The 27765-nt window shown below is 36.2% G+C and overlaps 4 protein-coding genes across 4 annotated transcripts; 1 reads left to right on the top strand and 3 right to left on the bottom strand.

Moving 5' to 3' along the window:
• Positions 1–1331: 1331 nt before the first annotated feature.
• Positions 1332–3769, bottom strand: LOC143576388 (potassium transporter 6-like). The gene is made up of 7 exons (XM_077060492.1): positions 3688–3769; positions 2983–3333; positions 2796–2849; positions 1899–2159; positions 1755–1807; positions 1564–1687; positions 1332–1447 (listed from the first exon to the last, which is right to left on the bottom strand). The coding sequence occupies exons 1-7, from the start codon at positions 3767–3769 to the stop codon at positions 1332–1334; spliced, it is 1041 nt and encodes a 346-aa protein (XP_076916607.1).
• A 1529-nt stretch (positions 3770–5298) lies between these two features.
• On the top strand, positions 5299–7807 carry LOC143576379 (receptor protein kinase-like protein ZAR1). The gene is made up of 2 exons (XM_077060483.1): positions 5299–6946; positions 7029–7807. The coding sequence occupies exons 1-2, from the start codon at positions 5398–5400 to the stop codon at positions 7652–7654; spliced, it is 2175 nt and encodes a 724-aa protein (XP_076916598.1). The 5' UTR covers positions 5299–5397; the 3' UTR covers positions 7655–7807.
• A 1088-nt stretch (positions 7808–8895) lies between these two features.
• Positions 8896–9579, bottom strand: LOC143576387 (F-box/kelch-repeat protein At3g06240-like). The gene has a single exon (XM_077060491.1). It carries the CDS (start codon positions 9577–9579, stop codon positions 8896–8898), a length of 684 nt encoding a protein of 227 aa, XP_076916606.1.
• Positions 9580–19168: 9589 nt separating this feature from the next.
• Positions 19169–26799, bottom strand: LOC143576378 (nuclear pore complex protein NUP54-like). The gene is made up of 9 exons (XM_077060482.1): positions 26237–26799; positions 23846–23899; positions 23082–23141; positions 22837–22947; positions 21723–21788; positions 21544–21630; positions 20804–20905; positions 20579–20725; positions 19169–19565 (listed from the first exon to the last, which is right to left on the bottom strand). Exons 1-9 carry the CDS (start codon positions 26672–26674, stop codon positions 19455–19457), a joined length of 1176 nt encoding a protein of 391 aa, XP_076916597.1. The 5' UTR covers positions 26675–26799; the 3' UTR covers positions 19169–19454.
• Between the last annotated feature and the right edge of the window lie 966 nt (positions 26800–27765).

Here is a 27765-nt window from a genome sequence, read left to right as displayed (position 1 = left end):
ATGGAATTGGTGGTTTTAACATAATTGATCACTATGTTCAAAACTACCAAAACCTCATGGAGAATCCACACAAGTGGGACTCAACGCTCCTGACTTGCGAGGAGGTTACAGACCTGCCCGCATCATACCCAAAGACCAAGCAGGAAACTCGGGAATTTCTGCAAGTGACAAGGACTTCCGCGGGAAGAATCCCCATGGAAAACCTTAAAAAACCCTTTTCAAAACCCTTTGCTTAAGTCCAAAAGTTCACCTCACTTTATTAAACACGCATGAGAAGAACATTGGACTGGGGGGACTTGAAGAGGTAGGTCCCAGCAGAGCCCAGTTGGACCCGCAAGACTCACCTTAAACAGGGACGTCTGCGCAGAAACCAACTGGATCCGCAGGACCAACCATGCTCAGAGACGTGACGTCCTTACGCGCAGTACGCAAGCTGGTCCCGCAGGAAATGCCTCCCGATGGTGAAGGACTCCGCCTGTCCCCGCAGCCTCGGATACAAGCCATCAGGGAAGGCCACCCGCGCAGCAAGGCTACACGCACAAGGCACTTAGCTCTCAATCACTCAGTGTCACCTGAAGGAATGAGCGAAGCCGGGAACTATCCCGCAAAAGGGCGGGAGGGGGAATACTCCCGCCCAAATAAGCCAGTCCGTACGATACAGGAAGATCTTCTGTACTATACCTGACGAGGTATGGGAAAAAGATCTGACTAAAGATACGACAGCTTACTGACACAGTATGGCGAGCGGCATGCTCCTGTACTGTGTCACTATTAGCCGCTGCCTACTCACCAACTCTTGTCATACCACGTGCGTAGCTGACAGTTGGTGGAAAATGAATAGTATACAGCAGGCCTGGTCGCTATCAGCCGCTACCTACCCACCAACTACCAGCAGGGCACGTGCGTAGGCTACTGTTGGTGGAACAGGAACACTGTTGCAGCCGGCCATACCTCCTTGGAAACCTACCTTCGGCTATAAATACCACAAATGGTATGACCATCTCATCTTATCTTGTATTATCATATCATATCTTATCACATTATCATCATATTATACCTGATATCTGCTCTAGCAATCTCTTAATATACTTTTATATTTAAAGAGCAATCTAGTCTGATTCTCACGCCGGAGGGTGGTCACAAGGAGGAACCCCCCCCCCCTTCTCAGTGACGAGCTCACGGTGTCTGTTTTGCAGGTTATCAGAAGAACCATCTTCCAAGGGTCTAACCCCTCGTGGGAAACATCTATCTAACCCCCAGGTTACCAGTAATCTGTCCGGGGTCCGGTTAGTGTTTCTTCACCATGAAACTTTGAAGATGTATGGACTATTTTAACCTCCGAGAGAAGAACATTGTTTTATAATCGAAAATGTCCCGGTAATTATGGCTTGACTTCCAACGACTGCAGCAAGTACCGCTATCAACAGTACGGGCACCCTCAAATTCTCTAAACAAAACCGGCCGACCCGAAGGGTATTTTAGTAAATAACCAAATACACATTTAATGATTTACATCACTTGGCATGTTTTAATATTAAGGTTGAAACTTGAAAAGCAACTTACTTGGTACGGATATGTAGAATCCAATCCGATAATCATTTTCTATAACATGATGCTGAGACAAATAAGCAGCTTGTCCCATATATGCAAGAATTAAGGACGGGTAAACGAATGACGTGAAAGCTATCTGTAAAATAAATTCATAATTTTAAATAAAATCACTATTTTGTCACCGTAACATGTAATGTGCATACCTGGATAGACAACTGTGAAAAGTGTCCAAGATCTGCAAACATAGCTTCCGAGCCTGGAAAACGAACACATTTTTATAAAAAAATGACGACTTTAACCCTACGAGTTAGAAAAATTTACGTGTGCAATATAAAGGAGAAACTTGCCTGTGATGCATAATAAGATGCCCCCTAAAGATTTCCAGCCTCCGGTTTGAGTTTTCTTGAGAAACTTATACATGTGAACCGGAGATAGTGCTTTATAGATATGAGGGTTCCAGTGAATAATATTGTATACACCGATTGAGCTGATGCACAAGAGCCACAATATAACCACGGGTGCAAACAAGTGCCCAACCCTGTGGGTCCCATAATGTTGCAGGGCAAACAGTGCTATCAGTATGATACATGCAATAGGGACTTCTACATCTGCAACAATATTATTATCCATATTAATGCGGGCCCTCGTGTTGTGAGACGGCTAACGTTTTATATACAACATTTGCAACTAAATAACATATGGTTCTTTTTAAGATTATGGAGAGATGACAACTGCATCCATAACCATGAATGATCTTTTGAAGTCTATTGAACTCCATTTAGTGGCGGATGATGTGTGATCCATTACTTAAACCGGTGTTTGGAAGTGTGCTTAAAATATTATTTATCTGATTCTGAATATTTATGCTTAAACCTTAACTTGGTTGTTAAACTGTGCATAATCATGTTACGGGCCGTTGACTCGTTTGACTATAAAAGCATACTATGATTAGACATTTAGACGCTTTAACTTGTTTCATTCGCAGATTTATAATTAAGGGAATTTGGTGATTATGCTACTTTATTTGATGGGAAGTTTTAACTAGTTTCGTTCACAAATTCTTGACATTAGGGAATTTTATTTAGAATGATAATATTCTTTTCTTGATATTAAAAAAAAAGGAGGATCCCACAAACTAAAAACAAATAGCTAGTTAGAGAACTTAATACCAAACATTATGCAGATGACTAAGACATTGATTAGTCAGTTTCATTAACATACAACATCATAATTAAAATACTTACATTTGTGATGTTCTTTGGCCATTGCAAGTTCCACGCCCGAAACCGCCGAAAACACTGCAAAAATCATCATAACAACAAATTAAAAAAAATTATGCAGAGTCCCAAATTTTCACAAAAACAATCAAATTTCAGAAAAAATGAGATTAATATGCTTAAAAATATATTTAATTAAACAAAATAACAAAACCTGAAAGAGCAGGAGTTAGAACACCATCACCAATAACCATACAAGCACCAACAAGAGCCAACACAAGCAGAAACCTCTGCAACACTCTATACTTCTCCAAAGTGGATTTAACTCTTGACCCAAAAGAATTCAGGGGTAAAATAGGTATTTCACTTTTATAGCTTGATAAATCTTCATCAACCAACTGACAATTAGGCAATGAACTGACTCTAGCATGTCTACAAAGCAAAGAATAGAGTGCAAATGTGCCACCTTCACCATTATCATCAGCTTTAAGCACAATGAAGACATATTTCAACAAAGGTACTAAAGTAAGAGTCCAGAAAATAAAAGAAAGTGCTCCAAATATCTCTATAAATTCAAAAAATAAATAAATATTAGAACAAATAATATAAAACAACCCCCGTAATACGGGGGATAAAAACTAGTTAGAATAATAAATTGTTATAGTTAGTATCTGTATGGGTTACCAAATGATTAAATTACTAATTTTTTTTATCTGAAATAAAATTGTCTGATCCTACTGAAAACAAAGTTACAGTTCTTTGGCTTCGATAAGTTACTGTGCACGACTCGTTTAACTCTTTTAAAAAACGTAATAGCTTCGGAGGCAAGAGACCAAAATGAATGAAGACATATTGGTTTTCAGCACATGCTTTTTCATACTTAACAATTTTTCCTGATTCCGCTCTCAACACAACTTGCCTAACAACAAACTCGGTATCCCTAATCCCAACAAGGAGGATACTCCAGTAAGGTCTATACAAACGTGTTTTCCCCTGCCCATCCAAACACAAGAACGCTGGCTAGTCGGATAGTGGACCTCCCTTCAAGGGGTTCCGACAGGAAATTTACAGAAGCTTCTTTTTTTTTTTCCGAGATCTTCTCTACCTTTAACGCAATTATTAGGTTTAACATGTAAAACAATTATTATTTAGTCAATCAATAATATATTTGTTTCAAGTAAATAAATGTATAAATTCAAAATTGTAGGTCACACCTCATAAAACTAGGATGTGACATCATGAAACATAACAAAATAAATCAATGTAGCCACCATACAAGGTGTAGTCAAAATTACGAATTGATAACACTCAACCAACTATTTGCGACAACACACACCCCAAATCATTAATATTTGTAATGTATCAAACTTACTTTACACATTACAGGAAAGTAAAAACTATGTACAAGTAACCTAAGCTTTCAAAGTGAATAAAAACCACTTAAAAATCCTTTTTTCTTTCTTTCTTTCTTTCTACATTTCATGAAATTCTGATTTTCTCATTGGGGTTTAAGAATGTTTTATAGAACTAATAACACACTATATAATTTAACAAATTAAATTACTTAAACAAATTTCATGATTCTAACATACTTAAGTTCATGAATTTCTAATTTGGAATTTTAACATGTTTTAATTTGAATAGTAGTAGTAGTAATAATAATAATAATAAATTAATATATGTTTTTGATCTCTAAATATTGAGTTATGACAACTTCAACTGATTCATACTATAACCGCTTCATAAGAAAGGTAAATCAAGTTCATTAAAATCTCCATCCTAAGTTGTCTCGGACTAGCCCACGGGCCTTCATCACGCGAAAAAAGTTCTTCTAAACGGGAAATCCTCATAATTCACAATTGTGAAGTCCCAAGTAAAACTTCATGACAATCCAAAGTTGTCTAACGCGGTTTTTGACAAATTTAATTCTTTGAAACTTAAATGTTCATTACTTATTGATTCGTTTTTGGAAATGTATATAGATGGGGACATGACGCTTGACGCACCTCATCGTCTTAACAACACAAATCAACGATCAAGTGACCAAACATCATATTCTAAGCATGCAAGATCTATTTTAAGAATAATAATAATTACTAAAAGAAAACAACTCATTACTCATTAAAAATAATAAATTTTAATCAAAAGAAAATCAACTTTAAAAGCACCATTTAAAGTAAATAATTAATTACACATCTCATAATATAAAATAAAATTAATTCCCACATTAAAACACAATTATACTTTTAGAAACGAACACACAAACACATTACACACATTTAAAGTCTCCCTTGCTTTCCTTCTACTGGAACCAAACCAAAACCAATACTACTAGTGGGTCCCACATACCTATTATCTTATCACTCTCTCTCTATTCCTTCATAAATACAACCACCCACCACCACCTCCAAAATCTCATCACATTATTCAAATACCCAAATACCCAAAATGCCACACTAAACATTTTAAAATCGTGTCTGGTCGTCGAGTACTTAACGAGTAATCCCCAAGCAATCACTGTCTAGAGCGAGTTTTCGGTAAGCCATCCTCGAGTACCCTCCGACTAAGGCCGAGTCCTCTCCGACTAATTACACATAAGGGCATTTCCGTCATTTTACACATACTAACTATGTCAAACTTGAAGCTTCACCTTCACATTAAGGGCATCTTCGTCATTTTACATCTTATTATTATTACTACCAACCATGTCTCCGCCCTCACTTCCGACGGCTTATCTTTACTCTCAATCAAGTCCGCCGTGGACGGCGGCGACACGGTGTTCTCCGACTGGAACGAAAACGACGTCACTCCATGCACCTGGAGCGGCGTCACGTGCGCCAACATCACCGGAGTTAACGAGTCACGTGTCGTCGGAATCGCACTCGCCGGAAGGAATCTCCGGGGATATATTCCGTCGGAATTAGGCAACTTAAAATATCTCCGGCGACTCAATTTACACAATAATAACTTCCACGGGACGATTCCGAACCCAATATTCAATGCCACGTCACTCCATAGTTTGTACCTGTACAGAAACAATCTCTCCGGCGAACTTCCGGCGTCAATTTGTAACCCAATTCGTATCCAAAACATCGACGTATCGAATAATAATATTACGGGTGGGGTTAAAAAATATTTATCCAATTGCCGGCAGCTTCAACGGTTGGTTTTGGCGCGAAATAAATTTTCCGGCGAATTTCCGGCGGGTGTGTTCCCGGCGTTGGCGAATTTGGTCCAATTGGATATATCGGATAATGGGTTTAACGGGTCGTTGCCGTACGATATCGGTCAACTCAAGTCGTTGACCGGGACGTTGAATTTGTCGTTTAATCGCTTTGTCGGGAAGTTGCCGGAGACATTGGGTGAGTTGTCGTTGACCGTTAGTTTTGACCTCCGGGGGAATAATTTTTCCGGCGAGATTCCGCAGACGGGGTCGTTTGCGAATCAGGGTCCAACGGCGTTTTTGGGTAATCCGCTGCTTTGCGGGTTTCCGTTGCAGAAAACGTGTCGCCGGAGCGGTGGCGCTCCGGCAGGGGGTTCGGGAAGTCAAAGTGTTGGTGAGGTGGTTAAAGATGACGTGGCAAAGAATGGGTTGAAACCGGGGTTGATTATTTTAATTTCGGTTGCGGATGCTTTTGGGGTTGCGTTAATTGGGTTGTTAATTGTTTATTTGTATTGGAGGAAAAAAGATTCGAATGGTTGTAGTTGTACGGGTAAAGGTAGATTTGGAGGGGATAAAAAGTCAAAGGTGTGTGGATTTCCGTGCGTCGGTGGGTTCCCGAACACGGATTCCGAGGTGGAGTCGGAGAAGGGGGATGCCGTTAGCGGTGGCGGGATTAGTGGTGGTGGTGATAGTGGAGGTGGGCAGCTTGTGGCGATTGATAAAGGGTTTAGTTTTGAGTTGGACGAGTTGTTGAGAGCTTCGGCTTATGTGTTGGGGAAGAGCGGGTTGGGGATTGTGTATAAGGTGGTGCTCGGGAATGGGATCCCCGTGGCGGTGAGGCGGTTGGGGGAGGGTGGTGAGCAGCGGTATAAAGAGTTTGTGGCGGAGGTTCAGGCGATTGGGAGAGTGAAGCATCCGAATGTGGTGAAACTGAGAGCTTATTATTGGGCGCCTGATGAAAAACTGCTTATTAGCGATTTCATTTCGAATGGCAATTTGGCTTCAGCTCTACGCGGTACATATGAAATTCTCCCTTTTTTTATTAATTTTTTTTTACAATTTAAGAACGTTGTTAACCTTAAACTTATTAATAACAGGTCAAACATCTACGATTCTTACATGGTCAACGAGGCTAAAGATAGCGAAAGGCACTGCGAGAGGGTTAGCGTATCTACACGAATGTAGCCCGAGAAAATTTGTACATGGAGACATCAAACCCTCAAACATTCTCCTCGACAACGAGCATCAATCATACATATCTGATTTTGGTTTGAACCGTCTAATTAACATCACGGGAAACAACCCATCGTCATCGGGCGGTTTCATGGGTGGGGCCCTCCCGTACTTCACCCAAGCCGAAAAAGTCAACAACTACCAAGCACCCGAAGCCCGAGGGTCATCCAACCGACACACACAAAAATGGGATGTCTACTCTTTCGGTGTAGTTTTGCTTGAATTGCTAACGGGGAAGTCACCTGAATTTTCATCTACGACATCCTCGACGTCGATTGAAATCGCGGATCTAGTGAAGTGGGTCCGAAAGGGGTTTGAGGAGGAAACCCCTCTTTCCGATATGGTGGACCCCATGTTGCTTCAAGAAGTTCACGCGAAAAAAGAAGTGTTATCGGTGTTTCACTTAGCCCTTGCGTGTACTGAGCGAGACCCTGATATTCGACCCCGAATGAAAACGGTATCCGAGAGTCTTGAAAAGATTAGATCATAAAATTATTTTTTTTGTTTTTTAATGTTGGCATGTTATTATTATTTTTTTGGTTGTAATGTAACAGAAAGTTATATTTTTGGTGATGGAAAGTCACACATTGGTGGTTGACAAATTCTCTTATTTTCTAAGGAAAGAAAGGTACATTTTGTGGGAGTACTGTGTTTAGTTAACATTCTTTTGTTGGTTCCATGATAATGGTTGTTGAATATACTCTAGCAAATATTTTGGATTATATATCTTGATCATTTTTCCTTTTTTAAAAATATTGAACAAAAATATGCATGCTTCTGAATAAGGTGTGTTTATGTTCGGTTTGGACGATTTTTATTTCACATTTAAGCCATGAACACCTCTATCGTTGGTGAATTTGAGTTAGTACTGCTAGTAACCAAACCATCCAAACCAATGAATCGATGACAGGTTTGAACGGTTTTACGGGTTTAAACAAAACGATGAATACACTATTGTTAGAGAACTTTTAAGAGAACTTTGTGAATCGTAGTCAAAATATTTGGTTGTCCATATCCTAAAAGTTCTCTTACTCTCTTTAGTCCACGTTTAAAGGCCCATAGCCCATATCCTGATATGAATGTTAGAAATTTCAGTACATCAGTATATGTTAATTGTTACATTGATACTAGAATATATGCATATAAGTTAGCAAGTTACTCATGTTATATATATAATAAACATCCATAGTTACACTTTGGGAAACGGACATTAGATCCGCCTAACCGGTAATAACGAGCATCGACGAGAAAATAATTACACATAAGTTTCTTTATTAGATAAACAAATTTGGGCCTCGGGCTTTACAATTAGAGATATGATTCATATGGGCTTGAAGCCCATTAGGGTTTTAAAATGTGACATATATATATATATGAGAGAGATCATTACAATCTCTATCCAATAAAACTAACAAAACCATTAGATTCATAATTCAATGAGCCACCTCCCCAACTCTACCCAAATATGGCCGCCACCATGATAGCCAGCCGCCGCCGTGCCACTTGCTGCCGCTGACTGTTGCGGTTGTGCATCGGCGTCACCGGATCTCATTTGTTCGTCGTCTCGTTGAACCTTGATGTCTTAAACGATTATTTATTAACCTCAATGTTTGTCTATCTCATTAGTATTTTAGATATATTAGATCTATGTAACCGGATCCTGTCGGGGTTTTGTTTCGTGTTGGTCACTTTTTTATTTCCGTTGCGCATATTAATTAGTCTAATTAATAATTATTTCGTGTTGGTTAAAGTCGGAACAAACCCGTATTCAAACTCACAACTTGCATACTCCGACCACGCACAACCATCCAAAACAGTCACCAAATACCTATTCAAACCTGATAATATTACGCAAAGCTTGCCATTCAACACTCCAAGCCGGGCTACACATTTGTCATACTCCATTGGACCATCAATCAAATCGAACGACTCCGTGTCCATGGTAAACTTCAAAACACGATGATCGCCGCCTTGAAGTATCCAATATATGTCACTATCGAATGATATACCATTGGCACAAGCGATTCTATAATGTCCAAGTGGAGGCGGTTGGAGTCGCCTCCAATCCCCGGTTCCCACTCCAAGTGTGTAAACATGCACCCTTGGAGGGTCCATGAAACCGGTTTGGTTGTGTATTTGCACCACTTTGTACACCCCTGTAACCGACACCCCAAATCCATGAGAAAACTGATGTTGTAAAAAGAATACATAAGATTGACTCGGGCCACAAAGGTTTTCAAAACCGACTAAAGGAGGCAAAGTCAATAGTTCAGCAGTAATCGGGTTTAACAGAAATTTCGAGTTATTCGAACATTGGAGATACACAATACCGTTTATAGAGGCAAGAAGAGAAGACGACTTAATACCTCTAAACTGATCAATCAGACTGAAATCAAGAACCGTAGTCTCCCTCATAATATCATCACACACCGACCAATTAAGCTTACCCACCAAACGTTGTTTCGGCCAAGAATATGGCGAAGAATAATCACCCCTTTTGACTCTGTTTTGGACACATAATTCTTCCTGAAAACCTTATCCGTGACATCATTTCTCCACATCTTACAAACCACTCAACTCTTTATCACTGTTTTCACGTCAACCTTAGTTATGACGTCATCAGCAACGTCATTAAGAAGTCTATTAATGTTCGTCGTCGTGAATGTTGTTTAGCTTTCAGTTTTTGAGTTTTAGTTATTATAAAGAGTTTTTTTTATCTATTTTATTATTAGTAAGAGTTCGTTGAAGGTTATTTAGCTTTCAGTTTTCGAGTTTTAATTGTTATGAACAACACCTTTTTTGGCCTTTTGGGTTATTTTAAGTTGAGATAAGTGTCATTTTAGTACCTGTGGTTTGTTTAATTACGCAGCTTTAATACCGTTTTTAAATTTTTTGCAAATGACTACTTCACGTTTTCAAAACTTGCCATTTTAGTACTTTTTTCTAACCTCGTCTATTTTTGTTCGTTAAGTCGGGGGTAAACTAGTAATTTCATTAATTTAATTTACATAAAACATAAAGTTGAAGAATTGAATTAAAATCTAAAGTCCTTTGAAAGAACAAGGACCTTTGTGCAATTTTCAACAAAAATGTCTGGTCCCACTTAATTGTGTTCGATTCGGCTCGGATCTTAAACAATCATGTCATAACTCGCACAAAAACTAATCGTGTTGACAAGAGAGTTAATGACGGGTTACTATATTTAGAAAGATGACCGTTTGTTAAAGGCGGAATCAATAACAAACATACGGTTGTAATGAATATTCAAGGACAGAAGGAACACACAGGATTCACTCAAAATATTTTCCATTTATATAATGTTAATCATACAAAAGGATAATCGATTTAGGGTTTTCTAGGAATCCTAAGACAGCCGTCAGTTGTGCAATAATTTTTTTAGTTTTTGTGTCTGTCCCTTTGGCGGCGTGCCCTAAATATTCTATTTATAGGCCTGCCAACCTAAGACAGCTGTCATTCCTTCTAGAAACCCTATCCGATAATACATATTCAAATTACATATTCAAAAATAAAACTAAGTGTAAAAAAAGTCTTCCGGGTAGGCTTTTCATTAATCTTAAGTCCCCGAGTACGCAGTGTACTCGGCCTTCCTTCAGACTTGGTAAACATAGAAGTGTACTCGAGAATCAGTTTCCGGGTAGACTTTACTTAAAGAATATTTTACCAAGTAAAATATTCACCGAGTAGACTTCAGTCTTCTTGAATTTATTAGACTTTGCCCGATAACTCCTTACGAGCAACTCTGTTCTTCTATGGTCCTGTTCGGCTCTTTGTCATTGAACAACTTATTAGCAAAACGTACTCGGGAATCACTGTACCTTGCTTGAGCTGAACCTTACTCGATATAACTTAGAAATATTCTCTTAACTCATCAAGTATACTCGGACCATATTTATTAAAGAATACCTTGCCCGGTCTTCCAATCACTTGGCTTCATGGACTTGGTTGACCAAACCTTACTCGGAAGAGTAAAATACTTGATCTTGAAGAACAACTCTGCTTGACAAAGTGAACTTTGCTCGGAGATGCCAAATCAGTGATCCTTACTCGGGAAGTCACTAAAAAGCATACCTTGCTCGGATATCCACTTAAGAAGACTATTTGAAGTAAACCTTGCCCGGAAGGCAAAATTTCGTACTCGGCTAAGTAAAAGCTTACTCGGAGTTCCAAGGTGTGCTCGGATTCAACACTTAGCAGTTTCTGAGGAGGTTGAGAAGATTCCAATCTTCCATATTCTTCGTTTTCGGTCAAATCTCCTCATTTGGGTCAAATTCTTGACCCAACAAAAAAAATCCTAACACTGTTTGTATTTCCTTCCCGTTTTTCCGATCACTACCATCTCGCCGCCGGCGAGCTTGGTTTATCTTTTCCGGCGAACTCCAAACAGTTAGCAAGACCGGTCCACAGCATCAATTCTTTTCTATTTCGAAATCATAACGTATAAAAACTGTCTAATCTTTGGCTCGAGTTAATTCGGTTTTAAAAACTAATAATCTTTATTATTCATAAACTTGAAACCGACTTTAAAAACATAATCAAATTAGACCTGTTATCTGTTGATTTAGCTAAATAAAAACACCCATACTTACTTAATTGATGATTGCGAACGCACTCATACGCTTAATTCTCCCAAACATTAACTCTATGACTATCTTTAAACTCGCCACCGACCGGAACCTTGAACTAATCAGCTGAGATTAATACGTCCATTTATCAGGTAATTGGTTCGTGCTTCCTGCACGTCCTTTTGTAAGCCATCTCTCAAATCGCATTAACTGAATACAATTATCGATCAATTTGGGGATTTTATTTCTAGGGTTTATGAGGATTTGGGGTTTATTCAAACTTCTATTATAAAAATATTTAAAACCATTTTACAAACAACTTGGTCATTAGCTCCGGTGGTTTGTCCATTTCTTGTCAAGTCTTTGTTCTTCCATAGGTGCGGGTTCGAGTCCCTGTCACCTCTATAAATTTTTGAGTTTATGACACGAAACTGAAATTACTGGTTTACCCCCGACTTGACGGACAAAAATAGACGACGTTAAAAAAAGTACTAAAATGACAAGATTTGGAAACGTGAAGTAACCATTTACAAAAAATTCAAAAACGGTACTAAAACTACGTAATTGAACAAACCACAGGTACTAAAATGGCATTTAACTCTTTTAAGTTTTTAGCTATTCATTTAGTTCTTCAAGCTTTTGATTTTAATCATCACATAATTAAGTCATGAACATTACAAGCGATTACAAGCGCATATTCAATCACTTTAACGAAGACAACAATGGAATGATCTCACCATCGGAGTTGCACAGTCGTGTTGGATTGTGGTTAGGGTTTACTATTAGAGTTTTGGCGGGAAGATTTGGGGGGAAATTGTTAATCGTTAAAAGTGAATGGGTTTGACTGAAGCGAGTTGACTGCTGATATTTTATTACAATCTTTTACTAATTGTAATAAAAGATTATTACACACTAATTGTACAAAGCTAATACAAAATTTTAAAAGTTTATCACACTCTTAACAATCATATAAGTGAATCAAATAAAAGTTAATTGCTAATATAAGCACGACTACTCATGTGAATTCCGTAACAAACTCTGTAATGACGGTTGATGGCTCGAGTTAGAGTCATTAATCTAAATCAATGACTTAGTTAAACTCATCATCCTCGTGTTTCGACGTATAATTGTTGTTGTTCAGTTGTTCTTAGTGATAACTAACTCGGTGGACAGATGAAGCCAGATGACTTTTTTTAGTTTATGACACTTGTGAAGTATGCGATATGACTTTGCACATACCAATGTATATACCTGAAGTTGTGAATTGTGATAATAAATATGACATAAGGTTAACCATATTTGATAGGGAAAATCACTAACATAACTTTTAACCAAATTGAATTACCAAAATTGAACATGGACTTAATAGTTTTTTTAATTTTGTCACTTTTTCTCGCTTGGGCGAGAAAATACTCAATATTTCTCGCCTATGTGTAACCAACTTTCTCGCTTGGGTACACAATTTTCACCATAATATATATTTTTCTTATCTTTTATATGAAATTAAAGTAACAAATTAAAAAAATACACCTATGCGAGAATTTAAAGCTTTTTCTCGCTTGGCGAGAAGTGAGTAAATTTTTAAGACATATAAGACTTTTAAGAACTACAAATGTGTTTTGGTCATAAGTTGTATACAAGTAGAATGTCATACTTATTCGTGCTTAGATAATGAAAGTTACAGTAACAACTTTGAAACTTATATTATTTAATATTTGTATTATTATTTTTTATTTCAAGCTTTCTAAAGGAGTGACACTATATAACAACTTTGAAGCTTAACTTGATTTATGTTTCCCAAGTGACTTTTTTATAAATATATGGCAGTTCATACTAGGAACATAATTGTATTTTAGCCTATGTTGTGGAATCTATTGAACACTACAATGGCACATATAAGGCACAAGGGTATATTCGTCATTTTGTTCTTATCAAAGAAAATCCTTGTTTTGTACTTTGATAAGATGTCAACAACAACGTATTCAAACAACTAATTATAACTTTTGAGTATTGTCTTTTGACCTCCAAGTTAACCAGAATAATCAAACACTTCACATAATTTTATTTAATAATAATATATAGTAAACCAATCAAATCTTGCAAACATCAGATTAATGATTTCACCTAATACTTGTATATTGTTTTCTAATGTGTTATTGTCTCTGTCTTTGAACTATAGTATACTATTTGAGATTAATGGTTTATTAAAACTTACACATCACTAGTCTATCATGTAGCTAAGTAGCTCCACGCTTCAGGTTCGAGAAATCAAAAGTATCAAATTCAAAATTTACAAATGCATGTTGGTTGTCAAACCACGTTTTCACGTGTTTAGTCATCTTACATGAAGCGATTTTCAGAGCAGCCTGACTGACCATGACACCACTGCCCCCAAACCCACAGGTGCGGGAACCCCCTATTAGGTCCACACATAATTAAGTGTTTCCGTCTCATCCATCCAAAGACCAAAATGTCGACCAGTTTGAATGTTAATTTTCCTTCCAACGGGTCGGTCAAGAAATTTGCATATGCTTTCTTAACCCATTTCCCGCTACGCACAAATATGTCAAATAAAAGGACCCTAACCAAGAGCTCTCCCCAATGTCCAATATGCTTCTAAAAGGAGTCCAAACACGCCTTGGGACGTACATAGCTTATCTTATCATTTGGGATTATGGGAATCATCATGAGGTGATACCTAAAGATAATATGATACTCCACTGGTGAAAAGTAATATAACATAATACACCGTTCTTTATCATGCAGTAAAGTTTTCAACAGAATGTGAAAAGTTGTCCATAAAAAAGAAAATACTTAACAAATTGTTTTCCCGTCTCAGGGTGACTAGATATCCACCGTAAGCCTTTCTTTCGTATGAAAGCATGTATTAAAGCTTTTGTCAAAACAAACTTTCTGGACAAAGAATTATTGTTGCAAAATTGATGCATATTTGACGTTGATTAATTGGTTGGATTTATTTAAGTTGGTCTAAAGATTGTAATCTCATATATTACAATTGTGACTTTAGAGTTAATTACTACCACATGAAAATATCAAGAGTTTAATATAAAAGAAACGACACGAATGTGTGTTTATAAGTTTTTACAAACGTAATGTATGAACAAGTTCAGGTTAAAGTACGAACAAATTTAATAAAACGGGTCGTCCTTGGGTCAACTTATCAAGAGTTAACATGTTTAATATATGATTTTTATCAAAGGGGATGTTACACCATAGATTAGTCGAGTATTTTAAAAGTAAATACACTTTGAGTTTTATAATTTAAGCTCAACCGTTTTATAGACAATTATTTTTGCTAACCTTTTTTCCTTATTTTTAGAGTAGCAGTAGTAATATGTTAAAGATTAAGAAAATAGAAATTTTTATGTTATACCCAGTGTGTTGGTGTCAACACATGAATAATCGAGTCTAGTTTGGTCCATCTGTCTTCATCTGACTTATCTTACTTATCACAAAAATATGTATTTTTAAAATTATCACAGATTCAAGTTTAGTTTCGATTTTTGTTCGTTTCGATTCAAATCACCAACCATTTGTCTATCAAAGTAGTAACCAAATTACTTGATCTTGATGCATGTACTCTAACTTTTTTCGGGCAAGCCCTCTTTATATATATCATCCAAGTAAAAGTGTACCTGTTGTACACATATGTACATATCTATAAATCCAAACACCTGTATATTCATACACATGATGTGTCGATGCATATATGCATCTATTATAAATCTGTTTTAAGAAAACAGATTTAAACGAAAGAGGAATCGAACATCAACGCGCTGAAATTAAGGCTTTGGGAGGTTTGAAAACAATAGGAAAACAAGCAACAACATAAAAAGAAACCTTATGTTTAAACCTTTTTAAAACCACAACTCTTCCATATCCCCATTCAACTATTGTCACAATTATCTTCTTTATTGATTCTTTCTTCATCTTCATATTTATCTTCTTCTTGTCTTTTTTCTTTTCATCATCATGACCAAACTCACATGTATCTACACACAATTGTCGTAACGAGACGTTTAAAATCGATACACAAACTATTAAACCTATCTAGAAATAAGAAAATTTGAAGGACAAAATCGATTATTTTTAACCGAAACCCAACCCGGTTTTGCCCAACCTGAAAAACCCAGACCCGACTAAACCGAACCTTAAGTAGGTTGGTTGGTTAACATGTCACTTTTTTCCAGCAAATAACCTGAACAACTCCACCTGTAAAACCCGGAAAAAACCGGAACATTTGTTGACATTTTTTTATAGAGTCATTCTGGTTTCTGGTCTTTGGTATTTGGAATATTAAGTTTTGAACTTTTGAACATTATAGTATCATGTTATCAAATGATGTTTTTGAATTTTGGTGACATTTTTTAGAAACTATGATGAATTTTGTTGATATTTTGTTAAAAAGGTAAAAAAGATAAAAACTTTTTTTCTTTATTTTACATCTAAAACCAAAAACCAAACAACTCAACCCAAACTAGGGGTGTAAAAGAAACCGAAAAAAGCGATCCGAAACAAAAAAAAAACCGAAAAATCCAAACCGAAATAAAAACCGACGGTTTGGTTTTATGATTTTGTAAAAACCGCACTAACGGTTTGGTTTTGGTTGTGCATGTAAAAAAAACACCACAAAAACCGAACCGAATTCCTAAGTTTTTGTTTTTTATATTTTGTTAAGTAATTTATAAGAATTTAATAAATATGTAACTCAAATATCTTTCATCAAATGTATAACAGTCTATTATTAGACAATTAACAAAATTATTTATAGCTGAATTCATTATTTTTTGTCTAACTTTTTTTTCGGCCTAAAATTTTCAAGCTCAAATGTCAAAAACCAAAAAAACCAAAACCAAACCGAAACCAAAACAAAAACCAAAATATCAAAACTGATAAAACCGAAACCGAATGGTTTCAAAAACTCCAAAAACCGAATGTTTGGTTTTACCCAAAAACCACACCGAACTACACCACACACACCCCTAACCCAAACTAAACCGAACCTGACCACCCGAACTACAAATGGGTCGGTTAAATCAAAAACCCAAAAAACCCGGAAAAAAAACAGGCACCCCAAAATCGCACCTTCTAGCCCGTGACCAACGTTACCATGATCACCGCGTGTATCATGATGATCTTCTTCGTTATCGAAATATAGAGGATAACTTCTCAAGAACACCCTTCTATTAGTATAATCTTCATTCCTAAAGCTTCTTGTTCTTAGACCATGTTCTACTTCCTCCAGTGAGTCTTTGGTTTTGTGGTGTGTGAAGTGTGATATGCTTTCAACTGTGGGATTATACCCTTTTAATACTTGTGTCTCATTTGTCTTTTTAGGAATAATATTGACATTTATGTATACCTTTTAATTTGTGTACTAGGAAAATTATTACTATTTTATTTCTTTTATATGTCTTGTATATATATATAGATACTAAAATTTTTTAATTATATTGTAATTAATTAGTTGAGTGAGAGTCTAGACATCAAATGAAACTCGAGTTCATAATATGAGTCGAGATGCCTAAGTCATAATTAGGGGTGTAGATGAGTCGAGTCGCTCATGAGCTACTTGAGATTGGCTCGTTAAAAACTAGAATTAAGGCGAGTTTGAACTCGAGCTTTTATAAAGGCTCATTTAATAGATGAGACCGAGCTTCACATATCGAGCTTGAGCCAGCTCACGAGCCTAAACGAGATTTTTATTAATATAATTTTAATTTAATGTATTTATATATGATAAAAATAATTAAATAATATACATATTATACTATATGAAAATTTATATATATAATTATAATTATAATTTATAAATATATATAATAATTATAAAAATAATCAAATAATTAATAAACGGGTCGAGCTCAAGTTTGACATGCAACTCTCCAACCAAGTTCGAGCTATAGAAATACAAATCTAAATCTCAACGAGCTGGAGTCTTGACAAAAACTTAGGCTCAACTCGACTCATCTATACCCTCCTCAAATCCACTCATGGTTTGAATAAGTTAACTTATTATTATTATTATTATTAAAATCGGAAATAGTAAGTTAGCAATATAATTTATATAAGTATATCAAACAACAAATAATAAAGTCCCAATATTCCCAGAGTTGAAGTTAGGTGCTATTTATAAATTATGAGAATATTAGGTCCTAAAATATGGTTATAATGTATTAAAACATTAAGAAATACACTTAAAAAATACTGCAAACATAAATTATTTATCTACTTTCGGTATTTTATGGGTTAATTTATTTGTTAAATAATATGATTTTCTTGTTGGGCAGTCACCTTGAAAACGATGTTTTCTTTTTGACGTGGGCATGCGTCAAAAAGCCTTACTTCTTTCGTAACGCTACCGATGCTATTTATATTTTATAAAATATTATTTCTAACATTTTCACTTGTCAAGATGTATAAAAAGTATAAAAAAGGTGTTTATATAATTATATGAACGGTTTTAATCACCTAAAATTCTAAATAGTTTTTTTTTTTTTTTTGTTAATCAAAGGAAATTTGTGAAAATCGTATGGTCGTTTTATAATAAATTGGAGGTTGGGTGCTCAAGCCCCTTAAGGGCACATATAAATAATATTTGGTTATTAAAAAAAATAAAAAAAATGTTAGTTATATTAGGGGTGTGCATGGGTCGGTTTTGAACCAAACCCATAACCATAACCGATATATCGGTTAATGGATAACCATAAGCATAACCGATCCGTTATGACGGTTTCGGTTAATCGGTTTTGATGGTTATAGCGAGTCGGTTATGGGTCAGTTAACCATAAGCAAGACAATGTAATTGAGCCTAAAAGTTTGGTACCAAATATTAAAAAACACAACATGGCATAATCCAACAAAATATATATTCGGTAACATTAATACCAAATATTCAAAAAAATGACTTTATATAATCCATCAATGAAATTCAAGATAATTCGATTACTAACGTTGAACCAAAAACATAAAAATAGTACAATCCGACAATATGTTTGGTGAAAGTTAATCCCACACATTTGTTGGTTAAATAAATGAGTCGGTTCGGTTATAGCGGGTTTGAAATTATATTTAACCACAACCGGCCCGTATTTGACGGTTTTCAAAAATTCATTAAACCGACCCATTGGTTATGTCGGTTATCGGTTTGGTTATGGCGGTTATGGTTCGGTTAACGGTTACGGTGGTTAAGTTGCTCACCCTTATGTTATATACTTATATAATTCTACTGTGATATCGTATTAACGTTGTTACAAAGGTCGCATGACTAGGCACTTTGCGCTTGTAACGAGTGACGAACACAGAAGTTCTTTTACTGGGTCATAATTTTCCACACTCAGTCCGATGCAAGCATTTTGGCTGTAATGTATGTCAACTGTGCAAGGCCGGCTGAATCCGTGTGCTTGTGGACAGACGCACATATTACTCAGCTCGGTTACACCCTGATAATTTTTCGTACTGTAACCGACATATAAAAAGAAGAATCTATGTATCTCAAAGCCTCAAATGCCTTTTAAGACAAGTAACTAAAAGTCTCATGTAATGTATAGTCTTTGAAACTAGATTTTTTAAAATGTTAGCAACAATTATGTTTAAATAAAACAAAATTCAAAAAAGTTTCATTTCACCAACAAAATAAAACTACAATAAGCTTCAGAAAAGATCAAAATACAACATATTATGATTTTACACATCTGCCATTTGCGTGTCCTCGGCCACTATGATCTCCATATCTCTTATGTCGCGTTTCAACACGTTTCCCAGCCGAGCAACAGCTTCTGTTTGCTTTTGTAAAACCTTAAGTAACATTTCATAAACCCTTTTATTTCAATGTAATACTGAAGTATAACCTTTAATCAATTCTCGCATATCTAATGTAGTCTTAAATAAAAACAAAATAGAAAATGGATCGTTTGTCAAAATGGATCGGTTCTTTTGCGGCCTAAATGATAACTTGAATAAAAGTCATTAGATATTCAAACGAGTGAACTGCAGTTTTCGTCCCTATGGTTTGTTCAAATCTGCGGTTTTAGTCCAATAGTTTCAAATTTGCGATTTTCGTCCCATTTCACTTGCAATTAGACTTGAATTCATTAACCCCGTTAAGTCTGGTCGTTAAACCAATCAGCGTGCCCTTCACGTGAGGGGTATTTTGTCCTTTTTTTCCCCAAATGCACCTCAACCCCTCACGTGAGGGGGCTTGCGAATTAGGACTAGGGTTTATTTGACAAAACTGCCCCTCACGTGAGGGTCACGCTGATGAGTTTAACGATCAGACTTAACGGGGTTAATGAATTCGGGTTTAATTGCAAGTGAAATGAAACCACAGAGACGAAAATCACAAATTTGAAACTATTGGACTAAAACCGTAAATTTGGACAAATCACAGGAAAGAAAACCGCAGTTTAATCTATTCAAACAGATCAAATCAATAAAATGAAGCGTATATATTTTATTCCAACGGGTTGTCAAATTATTGGTCAAACATTGCTTTTATTCCAACGGGTCGTCAAATCATGGGTCAAACATTGCCCAAACTCCAAAGTGTTATCTAAATGCTCAAAATGTCCTAAACTATTTTATTCGTAAGAATTCAATTATCATTTTAATTGTACTAAAAAACTGTCTGATGAGTCAACCCCACCCGTCCTGGCCCATATTAAAGATTAGCCAATTTCAAATTTTTAGCCCGAACATGTTTTGACCATTACTCAACCTCCATTTTACCAAAAACGAATTATAAACGTCATCAAAGTATTAATATTTATTATTTATAATTAATATATAAAATGGTTGCGGCAAACAAGTACCTCGTGCATATCAGCAAGACTCTGTTCATCTATTTTAGTTGATCCCGGTATATACACAGAAGCACCACCATGACCATTTGTTTGAACTCGAGCTACAGTCATCAGATTCTGGACCCTTCTAGAAAGTTCAGCTCCGGATCCTTTTAACTGCAAGGGTATTTTAGTAAGTTTAAGTAAAACATCATTAAGAAGCATGTAGATGTAACTATGAAAGTGAATACCAACCTGTCTGATTATTGTAACCAACTTCTCAGCGAGTTCAACTTCTCCTTTGGTCAAAGGCAACCGAAAGCCTTTGGCCTCTAATGCTTCTAGTATTCTCATCAACTTTTGCAAATAAAAATGTACAATTAAATAAAAATACAAAAGAAAAAAATAAAAAGAAATCAAGTTGAACCAAGGTTTTGTAATTATAACAAACAACTTTTGTGACATTTGATTATTATTGTAATAATATCGGTTTTCTAATTATAACAAACGAAATAAATATTTATAAAAGCAGGTTAATTTCAAATATGTCCTTTTAAAGGTTCAAAACTTCATATATGTCCTAAATTCCAAAATATCATATTTACCCTTCTAAATTACATAATATCATAATAAACACATCCATTTCATTATAAAAAGAAAATCAGCTACTTGTAATGGTCCAAGTAAGAAAACAAAGTTATTATTGTGAACCATCATATAATGTTACTAGTAACTAATTCTATTTTATTTACTAAGAAATGGCAAAATGTTATCGTGGATCATCTCAGCATAACAAGATGAAGTTTAGAGGAATATATACGAAATTTTAAACTTATAGAACGGCCTCTATAAAATTAGAGTGAAAAGTGTTTCTCGGGTTGCTTGTTTCAATCCATAATAAAAGTGGCTTGTTTCAACCAGTACCCATTTTAACCCATTACTAACCCGTCTATCTTCTACAGTCTACACCATAACAAAGACATGCAAACAATTACCCTTAAGAGGCGCCTTTGCAAAGCCTTTTCGGATTGTCTCAATCTCTCTATCCTAGGAAAAGTATCAGCTTGAAAATGCCTTTGAAGCTGTAAAAATGAAGTGTTAGTATGCTGCTAAAAAGTGTATTTACTAAACTGTAAAAACCCGTGTGTGAAAGACAAAGAATAGACACTTGTACCACTTTCACATTGGTTTGAGTCATTTGCAATCTCTCAGCATCTGAAACTATGACTTCATCTTGAAGCTGCATAAGTATTCAATAACTAAATCAGAATTTAATAAAATGCAAGCGTGTAACTGTAACCAGCTTCAAAATAGGAAGAATTCGCTGCTGCTCATGAGGGCCAAATAATATGAATACCAACGAAATTTGAAACCAATAAGTAAAATACCCGCATTCTATAAGTTAGAATTGATGTCCATTATAAAGCCTGAATATTTGAGTAGGTTTAGTTCAACTATAAAGCCTACAAATTAGTATGCTTTATTTAATATACACGTATTAAACCAACACTAGTTGCAGCTTTACAGTTTCAAGGGTGTGCTTGTGTATATTCTTGTCAGTCACAATTACATAACTCTGGAAGTTATTCATACATTTATGTCTGGCATCTAAAAATAAGGTCTCCTACCATGCTTCATGACCCAGTCTACGTGCAATACTTCTAAAAACCCAACTGTCATTTCAATTTAACCTTCACACCAATTACAATAAATTGTATTTACCATTTGTATTTGTATAACTCATAATTATACAGTAGGTTTTTTTTCGAACAGAAAATGTTACTCCTACTCTAATTTACACCAATGACTCTAAACTACTCTCTTGCCCAGGTTTGAACATGGTACTTCCCCTCTAAGAGGCATGTGCCTCTACCAAGTGGGCTAGCCGCGTATTGACCATTATATTGTAGGCATCGGTGTACTGTCATTGCTATAACATGTCATCTGCTAACTGCTATTATGTCATTCAAATAAAAAACAGACCAACTATTTACCGTATAATGTGTGTGTGTGTGTGTACAAATAAGCTAAGGCCATCTTAAATTTACTTATTCATAAATGAGTAACAAAGTTACTTCCTATCCCTAAAAATTTGGTCACATAATTCTTCTTAAGAAAGATAATATCTGCTGCCCAACCTTAGCATAATTAAGCTTCTAAGTTACCAGAATAATAGCATACTCGTATTAATATGGATATGCTATTTAACAGCAATCATAACAGTCTAGCAAAACACAAGTAGGTATTTGCATTCAGAATAACAGCAAACTCGTATTAATACCAGATACCTTAAGGCGTTCAGAAAGATCTTTAAAACCCTTTACAAGCTGGGGCCAAAGACGTTCACAATTAGAAGCCTCCATGCCTTCTAGCTTACCCATGGCCTCCGCCCACATTATCTGCCAAACATAAACTATTCGCCAGTCTTAGCAAACCCAACATTATAGAACAAAAAACTCTAAAAATATTTAAAGATATTCAAAATACAGATCCAAAATGTGAAACCAGCAAAGAATGATACTAATAAACTTACATCTGATACACCAGCAGGCTTTGCCCTAAATTGTGGTTCAGTCACACTGAACAGCAAGTGCTGCAGAGAAAAATATCTTGTAAGCTTTTATGTTTAACAAAAAAACAAAAAATAGACCGTAAATAATAGGCTATAACTTAATAAATATTCAATGTTATACAGCTTTCTACTTACACTTCAAGATACAAAACTTTGATCTTACTGCCTAACGCTTATACAACAAGCTGAAAATAGGGGTGCAACCCAGCCAAGCTGCCTGTGGGCTACTTGAGATAGGCTTGTTAAAAGCTCAAATTGAGCAGAGCTTAAACAACCCCAAGCCTAGAAATCTCGACCAAGCCGGCTTGTGAGCCTAAACGAGCTCGTTATTTATATAATCTTTTTAACATTAAATATGTAATTTTATTATAATAACTATTATATATAAACTATGAAAAAAAATCAGATGATATACATTATGTTATATATGAATAATATAATTAAAATATATACATAAAATAAGTATAAATATAAGTAAACTAATTAACAAATGATAAGCGAGTCGAGCTCGAGCTTGAAAAACTACTCACGAGCAGACCTTGAGCTCTAGAAATAAAGCTTAAAACAAGCCGATCTCAAACCTAGACGAGCTCAAACTCAGCTTGTTTACACTTCCCTAGCTGTAACTATATTATAGATAAAAGTATCACTTCAAGATACTAAAACAGAGCAATAATGTGTTCAGTATGTAAACATGATCACACAAAAAGAGATAGCAGTCCAACCTTGAAAGCATACTTAGGGTTAGCAATTTCATCCTTGTAAGCATCAAGTATCGCCTAATAACAAAAAAAAAACGATTCAATACATTATTAGAGTATAATAAAAGGGTAACTGTGCAGAACAGTGACGTGCATTTTAGGTATTTTATATTTTAATATAATTACATATAAATCCCAACCCCCACATCTTCTCCTCCGTTTCGTTCTTTAAACAAAAAAAATTCCAATGATGGCTCGGTTTGAAGGTTTAGTGACCAATTTGGGCAAAAAATGCACAAATAACCTAATCCGAACAGTTTTCAAGGGTCAGAATATTCGACAAAGTCTTCTAAAATTAAAAAATCGTACAAAGGGTATCTAACAAACTTCGACTGAGCTCATTCAAGCAGCGTTACAACTGTCTCGTCAAAAGAAACCTACACCCTAAAACCTAAAATGAAGAGTTCGACGAGACGGTTCCAACGCCGCTGAAATGAGCTCAATCGGACTCCATTTGATACCCCTTGCACAACTTCCTATTTTTAGAAGACGTGTATTCTGAGTTTTTAACTTTTAAAAATGAAACTCGGTTACTATTATGTGATATTTTCCCTAATAATTAACACGGTCTCGTCAAAAAAAAACCTACATCCTGAAACCTAAGATGTATGGGATGAGTTCAACAAGACGGTTCCAACGCCGCAGAAATGAGCTCAATCGGACTCCGTTTGATACCCCTCCTACGACTTCCTATTTCTAGAAGACTGTGTAAAATACAAAAAATGCACAAGTAACCTAATCCGAACAGTTTTCAAGGGTCAGAATATTCGACAAAGTCTTCTAAAATTAAAAAATCGTACAAAGGGTATCTAACAAACTTCGACTGAGCTCATTCAAGCAGCGTTACAACTGTCTCGTCAAAAGAAACCTACACCCTAAAACCTAAAATGAAGAGTTCAACGAGACGGTTCCAAAGCCGCTGAAATGAGCTCAATCGGACTCCATTTGATACCCCTTGCACAACTTCCTATTTTTAGAAGACGTGTATTCTGAGTTTTTAACTTTTAAAAATGAAACTCGGTTACTATTATGTGATATTTTCCCTAATAATTAACACGGTCTCGTCAAAAAAAAACCTACATCCTGAAACCTAAGATGTATGGGATGAGTTCAACAAGACGGTTCCAACGCCGCAGAAATGAGCTCAATCGGACTCCGTTTGATACCCCTCCTACGACTTCCTATTTCTAGAAGACTGTGTAAAATACAAAAAATGCACAAATAACCTAATCCGAACAGTTTTCAAGGGTCAGAATATTCGACAAAGTCTTCTAAAATTAAAAAATCGTACAAAGGGTATCTAACAAACTTCGACTGAGCTCATTCAAGCAGCGTTACAACTGTCTCGTCAAAAGAAACCTACACCCTAAAACCTAAAATGAAGAGTTCAACGAGACGGTTCCAAAGCCGCTGAAATGAGCTCAATCGGACTCCATTTTATACCCCTTGCACAACTTCCTATTTTTAGAAGACGTGTATTCTGAGTTTTTAACTTTTAACAATGAAACTCGGTTACTATTATGTGATATTTTCCCTAATAATTAACACGGTCTCGTTAAAAGAAAACCTACATCCTGAAACCTAAGATGTATGGGATGAATTCAACAAGACGGTTCCAACGCCGCAGAAATGAGCTCAATTGGACTCCGTTTGATACCCCTCCTACGACTTCCTATTTCTAGAAGACTGTGTAAAATACAAAAAATGCACAAATAACCTAATCCGAACAGTTTTCAAGGGTCAGAATATTCGACAAAGTCTTCTAAAATTAAAAAATCGTACAAAGGGTATCTAACAAACTTCGACTGAGCTCATTCAAGCAGCGTTACAACTGTCTCGTCAAAAGAAACCTACACCCTAAAACCTAAAATGAAGAGTTCAACGAGACGGTTCCAAAGCCGCTGAAATGAGCTCAATCGGACTCCATTTGATACCCCTTGCACAACTTCCTATTTTTAGAAGACGTGTATTCTGAGTTTTTAACTTTTAAAAATGAAACTCGGTTACTATTATGTGATATTTTCCCTAATAATTAACACGGTCTCGTCAAAAGAAAACCTACATCCTGAAACCTAAGATGTATGGGATGAGTTCAACAAGACGGTTCCAACGCCGCAGAAATGAGCTCAATCGGACTCCGTTTGATACCCCTCCTACGACTTCCTATTTCTAGAAGACTGTGTATTTTGAGTTTTTAACTTTTAACATTGAAACTCGGTTACTATTATGTGATATTTTCCCTAATAATTATCATTAACACAATTGACATAACACTTGAAAACCTAGGGTTAGGGCTTCAATTGCTTAAAGTAAAATACAAATTATAAATACATACATATATATATACACACATACCTGAATGTCTCGATCAGCTAGAGAGAATGGTAGCGGGGCTACAGGCGCCATCTGAGTAGTTAATTGCGCATTAAACGGCGTCGTTGCGTTAAACGGCGTCGCTGCCGGAGTCGTTTGTCCGAAAATATTATTATTATTAGCTGGCGTTGTAAATCCAAACGGATTTGAACTTTGTTGCTGAAACGGCGTCGTTTGCTGTTGCTGCTGCTGTTGTTGAGTGTTAAACGGCGTCGTAGCGGGAGTATTGAACAGTGATGAACCGAAGCTAGTGGCGAATGATGACGTGGACGGTGTACCGAATGCTGGTGTGGATGGTGTGCCGAATGCTGGTGTGGATGATGGTGTGCCGAAAGCTGGTGTTGAGGATGCAGTGCCGAAGGCTGGTGTGGATGGAGTGCCGAATAAGGAGGGTAAGGAGGATGCCGGAGCTCCGAACATTGTGGCGGAGGACGGCGGAGCACGGCGGAGAATGGGTGGTAGAAACCCTAGAAGAGAGAGTGTGTGTTGCCGCCAATTTTTTAGATTTATTGTGTTTTGTGTGTTTAATGGCGTAGATTTGGTTAATGGTAAACGGAAAGAGTATAACGGGAAACCGGACCTATAATACGAGGGTCGAAGGGTGCAAACGACCCCGGTGGCTCGCCAGTATGGGTGAAAATGAATCTAGTCGAGCTCGGGCTCGGCTTGTTTGCACGCCTACTCGCGAGCCACTCGAGCATGAACCTTGTAGGGAGATGTGACATCTTACATCGGTCAGGGAGGAGAAGGAAACTTTATATATAAGGAGGTGGATATATTTTGTACTATAACACGTTATGTGCTCTTAATGGTAGCGGGTGAGATGAGAATTTCATATTTAAACGTGCTTAAGTGGTAGTAGTATTATGATATGTGACCTAGGTGTTTAAAAATGTCTGAATCCGTATTCAAAATATCCGAAAATCTGAATCTGAATTATCCGAAATTTCGGATTCGGATAATGATTTTGAAATATTTTGTATATACGAAATATTCTTTTTATTTATTAAATACTAAATATTATGTATAAAATTCTGATAGTTTTTCGGATAGTTCGGATAATTTTTGGATATTTTAGAAATCCAAAATATTTTTAAAAATAGTTCTTTAAGTTTCTTTATAATTGTCATTTTGTTTGGATATTTCTAATATCCGGTTCACTATCCGATCGAATATCCGACTTTGAACACACTAATGTGACCTCTTATGAAGTCTCCGCTGGATAACATTATGGTGCAGCGATAGTCTGATAGATAGGTTGTTATTGGAAAACTTGTTTAGGCTTGTCGAGCCTTAACCTTAACGAGTGTCGTGGGCTTTTAAGTTTTGCATTTTTGGACTTCTATGTATTAAGTTAACACTTCATGGTTGAGCTCGAGTCAAGTTGTAGCTTGTTTCAGGTACTAAACGGGTTCGAGCCGAGATTAAGCTCGAGCTTTAAGAAAGGAGCTCAAAATGAGCCGAGCTTGAGCCCTTGTAAGCCAATACAAGCCTAGCTCGGGCTCAGATTA

This window comes from Bidens hawaiensis, unplaced genomic scaffold (genome assembly GCF_021521415.1).
Source record: "Bidens hawaiensis isolate Kalapana, Puna unplaced genomic scaffold, B.hawaiensis_p1.1 tig00028088_1, whole genome shotgun sequence".
NCBI classification, from domain to species: Eukaryota; Viridiplantae; Streptophyta; class Magnoliopsida; order Asterales; family Asteraceae; genus Bidens; species Bidens hawaiensis.
The sequence above is the reverse complement of the archived record's forward strand: the minus strand, read 5'-3'. Positions and strand labels throughout refer to the sequence as shown.